This window comes from Malaya genurostris, chromosome 2, assembly GCF_030247185.1.
Source record: "Malaya genurostris strain Urasoe2022 chromosome 2, Malgen_1.1, whole genome shotgun sequence".
Classification (NCBI taxonomy): domain Eukaryota; kingdom Metazoa; phylum Arthropoda; class Insecta; order Diptera; family Culicidae; genus Malaya; species Malaya genurostris.
In genome coordinates, this window is record NC_080571.1 from 191,862,304 (window position 1) to 191,878,604 (window position 16,301).

General features: G+C 35.4%; 1 protein-coding gene across 4 annotated transcripts in view; it reads left to right on the top strand.

Moving 5' to 3' along the window:
- LOC131432916 (probable 3',5'-cyclic phosphodiesterase pde-5) overlaps positions 1 to 16,301 on the top strand; it is a 128,473-nt gene that overhangs the window by 67,276 nt on the left and 44,896 nt on the right. For 3 of the 4 annotated variants that reach the window (XM_058599503.1, XM_058599504.1, XM_058599505.1), the window contains 3 exons: positions 14,034 to 14,608; positions 14,662 to 15,358; positions 15,428 to 15,822. In XM_058599503.1, the coding sequence (XP_058455486.1) occupies positions 14,034 to 14,608; positions 14,662 to 15,358; positions 15,428 to 15,822 (1,667 nt within the window). Of the gene's footprint in view, positions 1 to 13,644; positions 13,824 to 14,033; positions 14,609 to 14,661; positions 15,359 to 15,427; positions 15,823 to 16,301 lie in introns of those variants that run through there. The other variant, XM_058599506.1, reaches the window with a different exon arrangement.

Here is a 16,301-nt window from a genome sequence, read left to right on the forward strand (position 1 = left end):
ATCGATATTTGTTGAAAAAGTGTTTGAAGTGAGCGGGACCAAAAATTCGGGTAATAATAATAATAATAATAATAAGCCATCAGATCCGTAAAACTTTATTCTTCATAAATGACACACTTGAGCATATTAGTTTCCAATTAGAAGCACAATACGGAGCACTCCGGGACAAAAAAAAAACTACGTCGATGGCACATGTCGGGGCCGGCGTACCTTATAAATGCGCACGCCTGCAGCTGTCATAAACGAAGAGATAAAAATAGATCGACAGTGTCGCTCACGACCAGGTGCGGTTAGACCTTAAAGGTGACGAAAAATAGAAGCTAGGAAAAATAATTTTAAAAGTATTGGTGAAAATATACATTTACATACAGTAATGACATTTGTAAGCAAAGAGAAATACATTTGCAAAAACAAAAATAAAATGTGAACAATAAAATTTATTAAAATCGATTATCTTATATTCTTGCATTTTCTGGATCTCCAGATGTGCGATCATTATGCATTATCATTTATTCAAGAAATACAAACACATCCAGCCCCCTGAATCAATGGAATGGAGCAATGAGCCGGGAATGGAGCATTGAGCCGGGACCCAGACTATAGTGATTTGATAATTATTTTTCAAAATGTTGTTCAGGCACTGTTTTATTTTTCCCAAGAAAAACGGTTTATTCTTGCACTCATGTTTGAGCAAATGGCTTCAATTGCGCTCAGACTATCCGTGAAAAGAGAATATTGGTTTAGTGATAATGTGACGACTACACTCAAACTATAATGAGCTGCTGCTAGCTCTGCTATATAAACAGTTACAGGTTCTTGAAGCCTAAATGAGACCGAAACATTATTGTTAAATATATAAAACTCAGTAGCCTCATCAATTCGTGATCCGTCCGTGTAAAACATTTTCTCAGAGTCAATATGCATGAACTTACTTGAAAATATTTTCGTTTGAATATATGGTCGTGATGAAAGCTCCCAAAAACGATTTCAATGGAAGAACTCCCGCCAGAACTTCAATACTCATTGTATGTGTCGAATACATGCAGCCTACACTGAAAACCATGTCCAGCTAGCGACTGGCACCCAGAGATGTCTATCTCCTCTGTGTGACGAAGAGCAAGCAAAATTTCTCCCCTCGCACTGACAACTTCAACGAGAGCTCTTCTCTTTCACATTTATACACCACTGTTGTGTAAAGTGTACACGCATCATGAGTGCGTTTGTTTATTTCCTTTTATCTCTTCCACTGAATCGCACCAAAGTGCTAGAGCATTAGCTAATAAATTCTCTGAGGTGGATGCAGATACTTTCACAGAGGTGTACACGCCGGTGAGCACTCTGCTGTATGGTTTTCGTAGATGAAGCGTGGACACGCAAAATCAGCAAAATAAAACAATTTATCGTAAAATTTTCGGTTTTCCTTGCAAATTTTTCATAGCAAGGCCAACAAGGCCTCTATTAATTGAAGTTCACAGAAGTGTTCGCTCTCCATCACGCGCCAGTGGTCACTTGGGTGTATTTAGACGAGAGCGCGTGTGAGCGATTCATGCGAAGAGAATGTGTTTCACTCGCGCCAGCTGCTTTAACCACAAGCACACACTCAAATGCTGTCTATTCGACACTGAGAAGAAGTGCGCTTTCCTCCTTGTGCGGTGCTTCGTTTTTTTCATCCTCGGTGTGGCAAAAATCTGACTCTAGCGTGTATCTCTCTGGTGAAATGCCATCTCTGCTGGCACCATTAAAGAAGATGACAAGCGATTATAAATACACTCTCCTACTCCAATGCTTGATCGGAGAAATAGGTATAAAGCGAGAGGACTAGTGTTTGATGGACAGAGAAGATGTTTGGATATAAGGTATCGGTCGGGTGACGGCCAGGATGTAGACCATGTTCGATGTACGTTGCTCTATGTCTGTGAGTTTTAGTGTGGCTAAAGCAAGATCAGAGTGGCGAAATGGTAGCGCGTATGCACGGAATGCATAAGAACGCAGGTTCGAGTCCTGTCTCTGAGCGTATCTTTTTCCAAAAAATTCATCTTTTCTGTTAGTTTTGCTTTCACTTGGCTTCTCCAATATATATTTCCGCTCAGTCATTTCTACTTATTTTTTGAGGAGAAATCACTCATTGCCGAGCTCTTCTATAAGCTACCCAAAATTAGGTCGTTATCTACTCAAACTTTGAGTTGATCGGTAAAAATGGGTAGCGTGCTTTGTTATGGCATAACATTTGTACTTAACTTACAGTTACCTAAATTTTGAGGTCATCACTCGTTACCCAAAATTAGGGAGATGCACTTTAGTTGATTTTGGGTAGGTTTTGACCCAAAATTAGGTAGCGGCTGGTAAGAGTGTAAGACGATTCGCAATTAACAATACTAAACTCGCTTAAGTTTGATAATATGAGAGCTTGCACCGAACGAAAACAAACGCATCCATATTCCATCACTGAAAGTATCATTGTCTGATACAATTTTATTAGATCTTCCGGATTAACACCCCACCAAGATCCTGTTATTGTTCGAAAAAAATTTACTCTTTGTTGGCATTTTGTTATCAGAAACCTAATGTGTCCTCTCCACGCGCATTTGGAATCAAACCACACCCCGAGGTATTTGAAAGTCAAAACCTGCACGATAATTCTTCCCATCATATGAAGCTGAAGCTGAAGCTGAGCAAAAAATTGTAACTGAATATATTTTGCGTTCCTTGACAACGGTAGATAAGCGAATAGAGTTACGGATAACTTGGAGTTTGAGATGAAAATTATGAAAATGATTTCATTATTTGCAAAAAATAGGAAGTTTCAAATGGTGATAAAGAAATATAGTTAAAATCCGTTAGTTTCAATAATAAAAACCCTTCTTAATACACCTAGTGGCGTGATAATGCCTTTCTCTTCCTTCAAAACAATCTCATAAAAACATTTTTTATCTTTTTATAAAATAATTTGTGACACTAATTTGGGCTCATTTTTAACACCATTTGATTCAGATTGAATCGAGTAGTTCACAAAAGCATTCTACAGTGTTTATATCACATAGTAGGCATCATTTTTTCAACCAAGCGCTTGACATTTGACTTGCCTATTTGTATGAGAAGGGTGATGCTAATCTAATGTCGTTTTCGTTTTTAAATTGCACTACACCGGTGTAGCGAAAGCTGCACCTAAACCGTTCGTTTTTACCAATTGCACTACACCAGTGCTACACTTTTTCTGCACCGATACCACTGGTGTAGCACTCATGAAAAGTTTGGTGTAGCTCTGTGCAATGGAATCGTTTATTGTAGTCAATGGTTACTGTTTATGTTTTCGTCATTTTTGTTCGTTTATTCATGCCTCAGTGTAGCACTGCACCGGTGTAGTGCAAATTAAAAACGAAAACGCCATAAAAAAACCTGTTTTTATCCACCTAGTGGTGTAATTATGCCTTTCTCATATCAATCATACTATCATATAAAATACAAAAAAAAATTTTTTTCTTCGATTCTTAAAAGAATAACCGAAATCGGTTTGTTTTACCGTCTACTGATAAAAACCATCTAATTGGGAAAGATTTGAGGTCGATTTAGAATTTTTTTAAGGTTTTTCCCCATTTTCAGTGATGGTATACAACCGGAACCGGAAGTCGGATCCGCATGCAATTCAGGAATTACGCATGGGACCACAGGACCTTTCATTTGAACCTGAGTTTGTGAAAATCGGTTACGACATCTATGAGAAAAATTAGAACACATATTTTCTTTATTTTTGCACATTTTACCCCATAAATCCCGAACCAGAAGTCGGATCCAAATAATTTTCAGGAAATTTTTATGGGACCTCAAGACCTTTCATTTGAATCTAAGTTTGTGAAAATCGGTTCAGCCATCTCTGAGAAAAGTTAGTGCACTTATTTTCACAATTTTTGCACATTTTACCCCATAATTCCGGAACCGGAAGTCGGATCTAAATAATATTCAGGAATTTTGTATGGGACAACAAGATCGTTCATTTGAATCTAAGTTCCGGCTGAAAATCGGTTCAGCCATCTCCGAGAAAAGTTAGTGCAAAGAAACGTTACATACACACATACGCACATACACACACATACACACACGCACACACACACACACACACACACACACACACACACACACACACACACACACACACACACACACACACACACACACACACACACACACACATTTTGCGTACTCGACGAACTGAGTCGAATGGTATATGAAACTCGGCCCTCCGGGCCTCGGTTCAAAAGTCGGTTTTCACAGTGATTGCATAACCTTTCTATATGAGAAAGGCAAAACCCTTCTTAATCCACCTAGTGGTGTTATAATGCCTTTCTCTTTCTTCAAAATTAGTCTCATGATTTTTTATCTTTTTATAAAATAATTTCTCACACTAATTTGGGCTCATTTTATGATTTTATTTTTAACTTTGAGAAAAGTGATGCTCATCTAAAAAACCCTTCTTAGTTCACTTAGTGGAATTTTCATAGATCTTGAAAAATCACCATTTACATGAAATTTCCGAAACCGAAAATTTTTTTTTAACGCCACAAGTCTTAGAATTGCATGAAACGTCGAGATTTAGTGTCATCTTGAAAAAAAAATTTCGGAAAATTGACTTGATGACTTGATGAGAAAGTCGATTTTTGGAATTTTTTTTTTCAAGATGACACTAAATCTCGACGTTTCATGCAATTTCAAGACGTTTGACATTAATTTTTTTTTATTTCGAAAATCTCATGTACTCCCCCCTATGGTAATTTTTCAAGATCGTAAATTTTCAAACCTTAACCGCTGGGTCCGATTTCGGTAAAATTTTGCATGGCGACTTTTTTCGAGGTACTTAAACTTTTGAACAACAGCGCTTAACTAAATTAGAGGTGATCCCAAAATATTGGCACCCGTATATACATTAGAGCGATAAAAAACAACGTGTTTTGTCGGTTATGTCACTTATACCATTATATCCAAAAGTCACAGGCATTTGATCTTCGAACTTGATCAATGGCCTAATAGCAGCTTTCAAACGAGCCTAAGTTTGTTAAAATTGGTTCAGTCATCTCTTAGATAATTGAGCGGTAAAAATATCTTTGAAAAGTGCACAAACAGACATTTTCCAATCTCGTCGAACTGAATCGAATGGTATATAACACTATGGGTCTCCGAGGCTCCGTTCAAAAGTCGGTTTTTCCAGCAATTCTAATACGTTTCTATAGAGAAAGGCAAAAAGTGATCATATAGAAAGAATATTCAATCACTGTAAAAACCGACTTTTGAAACGAGTATTATATACCATTCGACTCAGTTCGTTGAGCACGCCAAATGTCTGTGTGTGTATGTAATGTATTATGTATGTAACGTTTTAGAGAAGGTTATTTTTTCGGAGACGGTTGAACCGATTTTCACAACCTAAGATTCAAATGGAAGGTCTTTTTGGAATTATGGAGTAAAATATGCAAAAAAATGAAAATATGTCCAATAACTTTTCTCGGAGATGTTGAAATGGAAAGATCGATTTTTAAAAATTTATGTTCGCATGAATGGGCCAATCCCGAAGCTCGGTTTGGAAAACACAAGCGAGTTCATCAGCACAGGAGCACGAGTTTTCAACCGTTTTGAAAAAAAAATCAGAAACACGGTGCAGCGACGAATTTCTGTTCCCGGTGCGTGATTTTTGTTGAACATGGTTCTGAGGTAGAAACAAATTAATAGCCACTTTACGAAATGTACGTCCAGAAGAAAGAAAGAATTTCAATGTATTCAAGTTCATTTTTAAAGATATATTCGTCGGAATGTCATTTTTTGCAATTTACATGAAATTTTTACAGGCAGTAGTACAGTAATATCTTTCCTGTGGTGTATCGATGTTAATGGAAACTGTAAATAGTATTTACCTACTATACATTCAAAAATAAACAGGTATAGCTTGATTAGCTTGATTTTCATATACAAAAGTAACAGAAGTGCAAGTTTTAGCTTGTTTCGTTTGTTTTATAATTCGTTGGTTTAGTAAAAATAGAGCATAAGAAATAAGTCAAACAACTCGAATTAAAACAATGACTTTGTCTCTATTCATTTATTTGTTCATTTGCTCTTACGATTCATCTGACAATATGTGTGTATATTAATGTAAAACGTGCTTAATCCGCCTAGCAGTGAGATGATACCTGTTTTTATCAATTCGCATGTGTTTTTTTCATGAATTTTCTTCGGTGTTTCAGTTTTCATGACATTATTGTAATGAGCGACGTTGTAAGCGGCAGTTTGAGATTTTAATTTGAATCTAAAAGTGTAACAATCGATCAAACATTCCACGATATGTCGAAGTAATTTCCACTTTAGAGTTTACGGTTATTTACGATACATCCAGATCCGGTATTCAGGAACTAGCATAGCTCAAACCGATTCGTAAGCCATGAATTGACTTGCCGAATAAATTGCAATAGTTTTGAGTCCAACTTTAATGCTTTTAGGGATTGTCATCTCCTATATCGGTTTGAATTGTAAAAAATCATCTTCCTGTAATTCCAGAATCGGAAGTCAGAATTGGATCAAATTAATTAATTTTTTTATGGGACTATAAGTTTATTTTATTTTGAATTTTTGTTTCTTGAATTCGATTTGGCTTTTTTTGAGAAAACGATTAAGTTATGAGAAACGATTCGATACTGGAACCGGAATTCGATAATCGGAGTAGCCGAAGTCAGATAAATTCACCTGAGTAGCTGTATAGTTTACATTTGTTTCAAGATGTTTGAAAATCAGTGTTGACATCTTTGAGAAATCGTATCTCACGGAAAGACCGAAATTAGCATTTTGGCGAAAAAATTAGTTGATTTTCTGATTTAAGTTAGTTATTTTTTGAGACAACTAAAAAAATCTTACTTTTGCTAATTTAGATTTTTTATTTCTGATTCCCTTAATAATAATAAAATATTTTTTGAAATGGCTTTTTTTTTTAGTTGAATTCACCAATTCAACGTGCTGTCATTTCTTAGCTAAGGCACACTTCATTTCCATTTAACTATTTTTTTAGTTGAATTAGAGAATTAAAAGGTTGTTTTCAACCAACATAAACGGTTGAATTGGCTTCTGCAATTTGCAGCTATGTGGCGCACTGTCACCGTAAAAAAGGTTAACACCGTAATGACTGTGCCACTAGATGGCACACTACTACCGAAAAATATTTCAGTCGCGGTAGTCTTGTCTATATTGGCAGGTATAAATAGGATGTTGTATTGGAGAAAAAGACATAAGCGAAACATAAACTTCTTTTTGAAAATTTTTCTTCTAAATCGCTGCTTTCTTCATTCGACTTTGCGAAATCGACTCTCTCACTGAAAACTTTGAGCACTCGGAAAACAAAAACCGTATACAAGTAATCCCACATTATCGAAATGACGGAATGCGTAATGAATTCTTACTCGACTGCAGAATTTTCGCCTGAGTTGGCTACTCGATCAACCTGATTGACAGTGACATTATAAATGTCATTGAATATTCGCTCATTTTATGAATGTGTTAGTGTAAAATTTAGGCGACTTAAGCCATTTCATTACACTCCAGCTAGAGGAATGGATGATGCTGACTAAGGTAGGCCGTTCTGTTAATTTCCAGCGAATTTCAACAGTTTATGTTGGAATTCTAAGAAGAACTGGTTATTTACTAGCTTTGTATATCCGAAAACCATGAATATTTCAATGTGTATAATCAGTTATGTAATGTTTTCATTTAAAAATAAACTGAAAGTCAGCACGAAAACGTGCAAAATCGGGAAAGAAGAAGAAGAAGAAGACAAATTGACAATTCAGTCCGCATCTTCTCACTCAATTCCGACTGATTTCCGAATCAACCGGTTGTAGGCGAAATGCATTCGGAATCGGTTGTTGCACTGGAGTTGGAATTGATTCGGAATTCATTATGATTTCCACATGAAATTCCGAATGAAAATTTCTCGCCGATTTGGAATCCATTCGGAATCCATTCGGATCTGATAATGTGGGATACACCGGACAGCGTAACCCGGAAGGTTGGAAGATACAAAAAACATCTTTTGACATATACAATGAGAGTGCAACATTCGAATCTCACTTCACTGTTCCGCGTAAAAACATTATTACGCACAATCGCTTCAAATGCGCACAAATTTACATATCGGTTTAGAAACTTATATATGGATATATCGTAACACATGCGAAAAACATCAAAACAATTTGCAAGCAGTTTCAACAAGTCTGTCCTTTTTAGCTTTTTAATGGATTGTTTTGCTTTGACACTTCTCATGGGTTTTTGGCTAATAAACTTGTTAATTAAACCAATTTCATTTTTGTGTTCTTTGTGCTGTCCTTCAGTAATGATGGTTTTAGATAAACAGAAACGAATTTTCCGATTTTAATAATAAATTAGTTGTCAATGAGAGTTTCGTGTTGGATTGAAATATTGCTGGTTTTTGTCCAGGATATTCGCCAACTAAACAAATTCTCTAAAAGTAAGAGTTTTTTTCCAGCAAAGTAAATTCTCAATTTTAACTAATTTCATAGTTATTTTGGAAATTTTGTTGTTAAAATCAACTAATTCAAAAACAGTAATACGAATTAGGCACAGAGCTAATTTCGGTCGTTATTGTAGTGGCGATATCTGTTGCTTCTAATATTTATCAATATTCAGAAAGGAATATATTTTTCATTAAATTTTTTGTTAGTGAGTATTGAAAATGGAACGAACTACTTAAAACTAGCATGTAAATTCTTCCAGTATGCAGGTCTTATTAGCTTATAACTAAACAAACTAACCGCGACTAAACTGATCGAACCGATATTTAATTATTCCTATTGAATGAAGTTGATGGGTGTGATGAAATGTCTAACCTTCCTGTAGCTGACGACACAAAAAAGTGCGATCCAGTATGTGTTGATCAGTCGTTCACGCCGCACACGAAGAGCTCTTGACTTCGTGTCAAGGCTACCTGAATCATTAACAGTCTTTTTGAAGAATAATAACTAGTCAGCCGTTTGTAAGGCTATCCAAAGAGTGATATTCCGACCAAATCCGTCTTTTTCAAGACTAATAAATTAATCAGCCTTTTTTAAAGCATGCTATCTACAGAAATATACTTCGAGCTAATTAGTTCTTCTTAAGACTACCACAAAATCAGTCTTTATTAAGACTTATCAAAACTAGGAGCCTATTTCAAAACTAGTCTTAAAACAGGCTCGCCTTCAGCTTCGCCTTCTAATGAAAAATTATCATTACCAGGTAAATTTGTCCCGTCATCTTCTTTATCTGGTGACAGTTACACTAGCGTGACAGGTAGACAATTACCTACTACTAATCCTTTGATGCTACTGGCTTCTTTTAACGAAGGCAAAATAACGCAAAATTAAAATTGTTCAGCAATCTGTAGCTGTAATTTTCGTGTGCCTCATTTCTCGAATGGACAATGTATGAAACACTTGTAGGACTATTATGATACTATTTTTTGCTAAGGAAAGTATGTTGATACGTTAAGGAGTTTAAGAGTTATGCAATGTTTTTGAGTTTTTTGAAGGTATTTTTAAGACTAATTCAAATGAGTTAAAAAATAACACCCTTCCAATTTTCTCTTAAATGTTTACTTATATTATGAACTTTCAGGAACCGCATAGGATACATTTTGATCGATCTGGCATCTAATGAATAATGATATTTAACGGTTGACAAGTTTTTGATGAAACAATAATCATCACTTTTAACTGGTAGCTGATATGAAAAAGCTTGTTTCTTTACTTTTACTCGGGAAAATTGATGTTACTCGATCAAATGAAAAGCTAGAGTATATATGTATGTATGTATTTTTATAGACTTGAGAAGATAACTTAGGGAGTGGAGTTGGTGGTAGATCGACCCACTAAACTCACCCAAGTAACATGTTATTACTTGGATTACCCTCTTCTTCTTATAACTCGATCCAGTACCAGTGTTGATTCTCTGATCAGACCACCACTTCCTCTGCAACTTTGAGAGTATCCGCGTGACTTCCTTTTCGAACTCGTTCCATGTGCTTTCCTCGCTTCAACATTATTCACTCGTACTGCCTCAAATCGAAGGCATTCGAGTACCACATGCTCCGATGTCTTCTCGACGTTCTCACGCTCCAGGCACAGCGGTATTGTAATGTTCTTGAAGCATTCGTGACTCGACAGGAACTGCATCAGGTAAAAGTTCTTTTTTCCGTGCTTTTTAAACCTATGCGTCCACCTTACTTTCTTTGCACTATCCTATTCCTATTCCATGTATGGTGTCTATCTGCTGGTAGCACTCGATATCTTCTGCCAGGGTGATGCAGGTCATTCCGGCGATAACGCATGCTGCCTCAGACAATATTGTCCTGTATGCACTCGCGACTCGTATGGCCATCAGTCGGAGTGCACTGTTCCGCTTTGTTTCAAGTGGTCTACTCCACGCAGGGACCCCATACCGCAGTATCGATGAGGAGACTTTAACCAGCAGTTTTTGAGTTATTTCTCGGACCACCGACGATTGCCATGATCCTCGATATTGCGTTCACTGCCCTTGCCAAATTTTCACAGGAATAGTTGATGTGGCCGTTAAAATCTAATCGATCGTCACTTCCAGGTATTTTAGAGCACGCTTTGATGTTATGTCCTCCGACTTACCCCTAAATTTATGCTAGGTGCACATGCTCATTTTGGCTAATTTTACGTTTCGTCTTTGACTCATCAATTTATGTTGAAATGCTACCGCGATCTGACGGCTCAACACAAACCGCTAGGCAGACGAAAAGTTAATGCTATGTACAAAACACTTGCATATTATCTAAACTGACGTCTCGGACGAAACCAGATTGTGGTAATTTGTTTTTTTCTCTTCGCATTAAAGTTGCATATTGTCAAAGTGATGTAAATATTAGAAAATCATGAAAAAAATATTTTTTTATTTTTCAACGAAATTTTAATTTAAATCAAAATTTGGCCATATGCTACCGTTCTCGAGATACAGCGGTTTAAATATAAAAATTCGGAAAATTTTCATTTTTGTAACTCATTCCACCTAGCAAAGTAAGCAAGTCTTGGCATTACATTCCTTTTATGGAATTTGGCCTTTCTGTTTCAACAGACTTCGCAGCCGACTCTTAGCGTATATAATCATTGCATGGCTAGTACTACGTTCCTACTGATTCTAAGAATCTTTTAAGGTCGGAACCCGAACATACGACAACTGGCTTTTAAGACCAGCGCCCTATGCGTTGAACCACAGACAGACCCATTAAAATATGTTTTGTCTCTTTATTGATATAATTGGTGAAAATATATTGGGCTCATTTTTTACACTAATATATATATATATATATATATATATATATATATATATATATATATATATATATATATATATATATATATATATATATATATATATATATATATATATATATATATATATATATATATATATATATATATATATATATATATATATATATATATATATATTGCGTATGTAAAGAGTTTCATAATGAAAATTTATTTTAATATTTCAACTACACTTACTTCTTTGGAACTGGCTGATCTCATCGGATATTTACTGTTACTAGGCGAATCAGATGCACAACGAGACGGAAGCTACTTCTTTTCTCGAGGATTTAAGCTATACTAGTTGTTAGTTTTGTAAGAGAGCACCTCCTGATATTTGCGAAGGAGAAGTAGGATCCCGAAACTATAAATAAAAAATTTAAATCCTCTTATTAGACAGACAGAATGATGAGACGTACCGGGTATTTATATCATAATCCGTTAGGGATCATATCCCTAGAGATATCATATCCTTGAACGAAATTGAATGAGCTGTCTTGTCAGCGATTTAAAATAACGGAACTACCTAAATAAACTGTCTGGAGCAGTTGATGAATATCGAGGACACAACTCCTTCTTCAGCTTCAAGCAGTACGATTTATAACTATTCTTTCGTAAAAACAAACTCCATTATATGTCTAAGTTAAAAAATTATTTCTTTTTATTTTCTTCAGCTGTCTCGTTTTCTTCCTTGTTGCAGATTTGATGTGCGCTTCCAATGAAAATTATAAGTTTTCGCACGACTTTTATTAAGCATAATCAGCATGCGATTAATAGAAAAATGTAATGAATATTAAGTTTTATCGACTTTTCGCATAACTTGTATATGGTATTTTTATCAATATCATAAAAATTATGAAGATATAAAATTTATTCAACATCATTTAGATTTTATGTAGAGTTCCATTAAAGGTCATAAGTTATCATATGTCTTTTGTGAAATATCATCTGCGTACGCTTCATAAAACATATCCAACGAATATAAATTATGTAACGAGTTAGGTTTCCATATAAATTATATAGGATATTCTTATAATTTTCATTATGGTAACGTCTATTTAGATTTAACGTACACTTTAAATAAAGATTATAAATTTCCATATAACTTCTATAAATTATATTCTGCATATGATTCATATGACAAATCTAATGATTATAAATAAGATTTTCAGTGTACTTTACCATATAATTCTGGAACCAGTAAGCCGGGTAATTCAGCTATTTGTTCTACTAAAGACAATGTAATTTTTTATGCGCAATGAATATTTCATTTAAATAGTGAAAATAACCATTAAATCAAAATGTTTCCGTTTTGCCAGTGTCAACAAATTTACTTGAAAACAAATTGTTTTCATATGATGGAAAGATAAGTTTTTATAGCATGGCACTGCTATGTATTGATAACTTATGAGTAACCGATCTCCAATATGTTGCTAGTCACTGGTACAAACTGCGCTTTTTAAGTCAGGCAAGGTTGGAGATCCAAGGTGTTTTAGTGGGTAGTTCCAATCAACAGTTGGGTAGTCCTGTGGAGAGTCCCACACTCCGTGCGTAAATGCATTTCACCTTGTAAAAAAAAAAAAAGTCAGGCAAGTAAATATAGATGTTAGTAACAATCACTCAAATTTCTTGTTGTGAACTAGTCGCAAATAAGCTAGTGTAACAAAAATTGTCACTTGGGACTGTCCCCACTTGTCGATCACCCACATTCGTTAGGGAGATGGTATATCTGCACATTTCAGCCTGTGGCGTGCGGTCCCTACGTGAGCGATCCACATTCTCATAAAGCTTCTGAGTATCATTTACGTGGTACAGCTGTTCCATCACTTTGCGATTACTACCTTGCTGGTGGAAAACCGGAAACCGAGTTCTGTCTGTTCCAAGCCTGTCGGTATTAGGTTTTTTACCGTCACTGCTAACCTCAATCGGATGAACACATTTCGACAGTTCAGCAGTACTGTTTGTAAACAGAAATTTCTTTTGTTTGTTTATTGACAAATTGGATCAGACCATTTACGGTCCGTATCACCTAAATAAAGTTTTAAAACATTTGTTCACGATTGAATACGTTTCATTTTTGATATTTATTAAATAGAAAAGACTAGTTGCAAAGTGTAAAGATGATTGTTTTAGATGTGCTCTTCGATTTTTGTTTAAGCTTGTTTGTAAACAGTACCGCTGAACTGTCAAGGATGAATACTTGTTCATTTGTGTCGTCACGATAAAAAAAAACCTAATTGTTCTTCCTTGGCCCTCCTGCATTCTTTTCAACCGCGCGATCGATTAAACGGGCGGATTATATTTTAACGATTACTGTTATTTTTCAGACGCATTAGTTGATACTTTCTGACCACGTTTGACGGAAAGATATCAAAAATTAATGATTGTGTTTAAAAATCCTAGATGACGACATCCAGATTGTTGATATTATTCAACATCATTATATAATCTGAATTTTCAAGACAGGTTTTAAAAGCTGCTTTTATAATCAATGTCATTATAATTCCTAGCTTTAATTTTGAAATTCTAGATGGTGACACTTTGTGTATTTTCTAAATTTAAATGCATTTATGATTGAATTAGAAGACTGCACTTTTAATTTCACCGTTATCAGTCGTGTCTTGTACACATCCCTGTAATTTTATTAACTATTTTTGGTTTACTTGTTTGCTTCAGGTACACACCAAGAAGATGATACCTCACGTAATCAAATCATGGGAACATACGAAGAGCTTTCTGCTATTCAAGTTAAAAAATATTTGCAAAGTAATCCAGAATTCTTGGATACATACGTCATGGATGAAATGCAGCTTGAGCAGCTTGAAAGATGGATGATACGAAAAACACAGCGTGCTAGAAAAATTCCACAACCTATTGGCAAAAATGGAAGAAAAACTAGTCTTAGCCGATGGAAATTTTGCGTTCACGCTGATAAACGACAAATGTTACAGGATTTGATAAACTCTTTACAATTGAGGCCAACCAAAATGCATGTGCTGTGGGAGCTGGCTTCCTGCATATGTTCGGCAGTGAATGCCGATGGGTTTCGATTGTATCTCACCGATGCTGTGGATACTGAATGTCTTCATCTCTGTTTAAGTAACAATTTCATCGATGAGAATGGAGATCCGAAACCTCTAAGAATAAAATCCGATGCAGCCATACCCAACTATGTGGCTAAGACTAGGGAACCAATCCGTTTTTCCAAAGGAGACTGCGATCCACGATTTGATCAGAATGTGTTAGACAAAGTATAACGGCTACGGTAAATCATAATCAGATTTTTTTCATGTTTTTATTGTAGAGTGAAATGGTACACGTTATGTGTCAGCCTATTGTATATCCTGATGGATCACTAGTGGCAGTACTTGAGTTATGGCGTCGAGATTGTGGAACACCATTCTATGAGGAGGATGAAGAAATTGGCTGCAGTTATTTAGTATGGGGTGGTATCGCTATACATTATGCACATTTAAACCTAGTTGGATTGAAACAACGTAAACTTAATGATTTTCTATTAGCAGTAGTCAAGTCCATATTTCAAGATATGGTTAGCATGGATATGCTAGTATCAAAAATAATGAACTTTGCTCAGCGACTTGTGGATGCGGATCGGGCTTCCTTGTTTCTAGTAGATTCGAAAAGCAAAGAATTATATGCAACAATTTTCGATGTGGGTTGTGAAGAAAAACCTTCTAAAGAAGAAAACGAAAACGATAATAAAGTACCCAAAGAAATACGATTTCCTATTGGGACGGGTATAGCAGGTCAAGTTGCTATGTCAGGTGAAGTTCTTAACATTGCAGATGCCTACGCTGATACAAGATTTAATCGTTCCATTGATCAATTAACTGGGTATAAAACAGAATCTATTTTGTGTATGCCTATTTTTATTCGTGGGAATGTAATCGGTGTAGTACAAATGATAAACAAACGGATAGGATATTTCAACAAGGAGGATGAAGAAGCGTTTGAAATGTTTGCAGTTTACTGTGGATTAGGTAATTGAGTTATTAAGTTATTTAAATGAAATAAAATTGCACATATATATATTTTTTTTTAATTTTTAGCTCTTCATCATGCCAAACTATATGATAAAATACGACGATCAGAACAAAAATATCGCGTAGCTCTCGAAGTATTGAGTTATCATAATACTTGCTCGGAAAAAGAGGTTACAAAATGTCTTGAAGTGGGTATACCACAGAGAATATCGAACATCGACAAATATGACTTTAGCCCATTCGAAATTAACGATTTCCAAAAAGCTTTGTACAGTGTTTATATGTTTAAGGATTTATTCGGTTTGGGGAGATTCGACAAGACTAGTTTAATTCGCTTCACTCTGACAGTCAAAAAAAATTACAGAAGAGTTCCATATCATAACTGGACCCATGGATTCTCAGTTGCTAATACAATGTACAGCATGATAAAAAATTGCAACACAATATTTAGACCGAATGAGGTAAGTTCACCAGATTAATTTTCTTACATATTTTTAACCTTCCTGTATAGAAAGATAATAGAATTGATGAATCGGATCGATCGAGTTCCAGAGTTCCAGAGACCCCTAGTGTTATTACCATCCGACTCAGCTCGATGAAATCGAAAAAAATTGAACCTTTCAAAAAATTTTCTCTATGCCATCTCTCTCGAGGTTTTTCATTGAAAGATGGCACCCGGCTTTGCGAAATATTCGAAACGAAAAATGAAAAACAATATATTAATAAACAATTCGTTTTTACTTATTGTTTGGAACTTACATGAAATTGTTTTAAATATTAGATGACGACAGTCTGATTAAGCAATCACGTTTTTTGGCATTGAAAAGGCCTTGCTCTTCACACGATATTCATGACCCAATCACTTTAAGCCATTTTCTAACACAGCCGATGTTTTTGAGCTTCGCTTCGCATTTTAGAAATTCTTTACTAGGATGTCAGA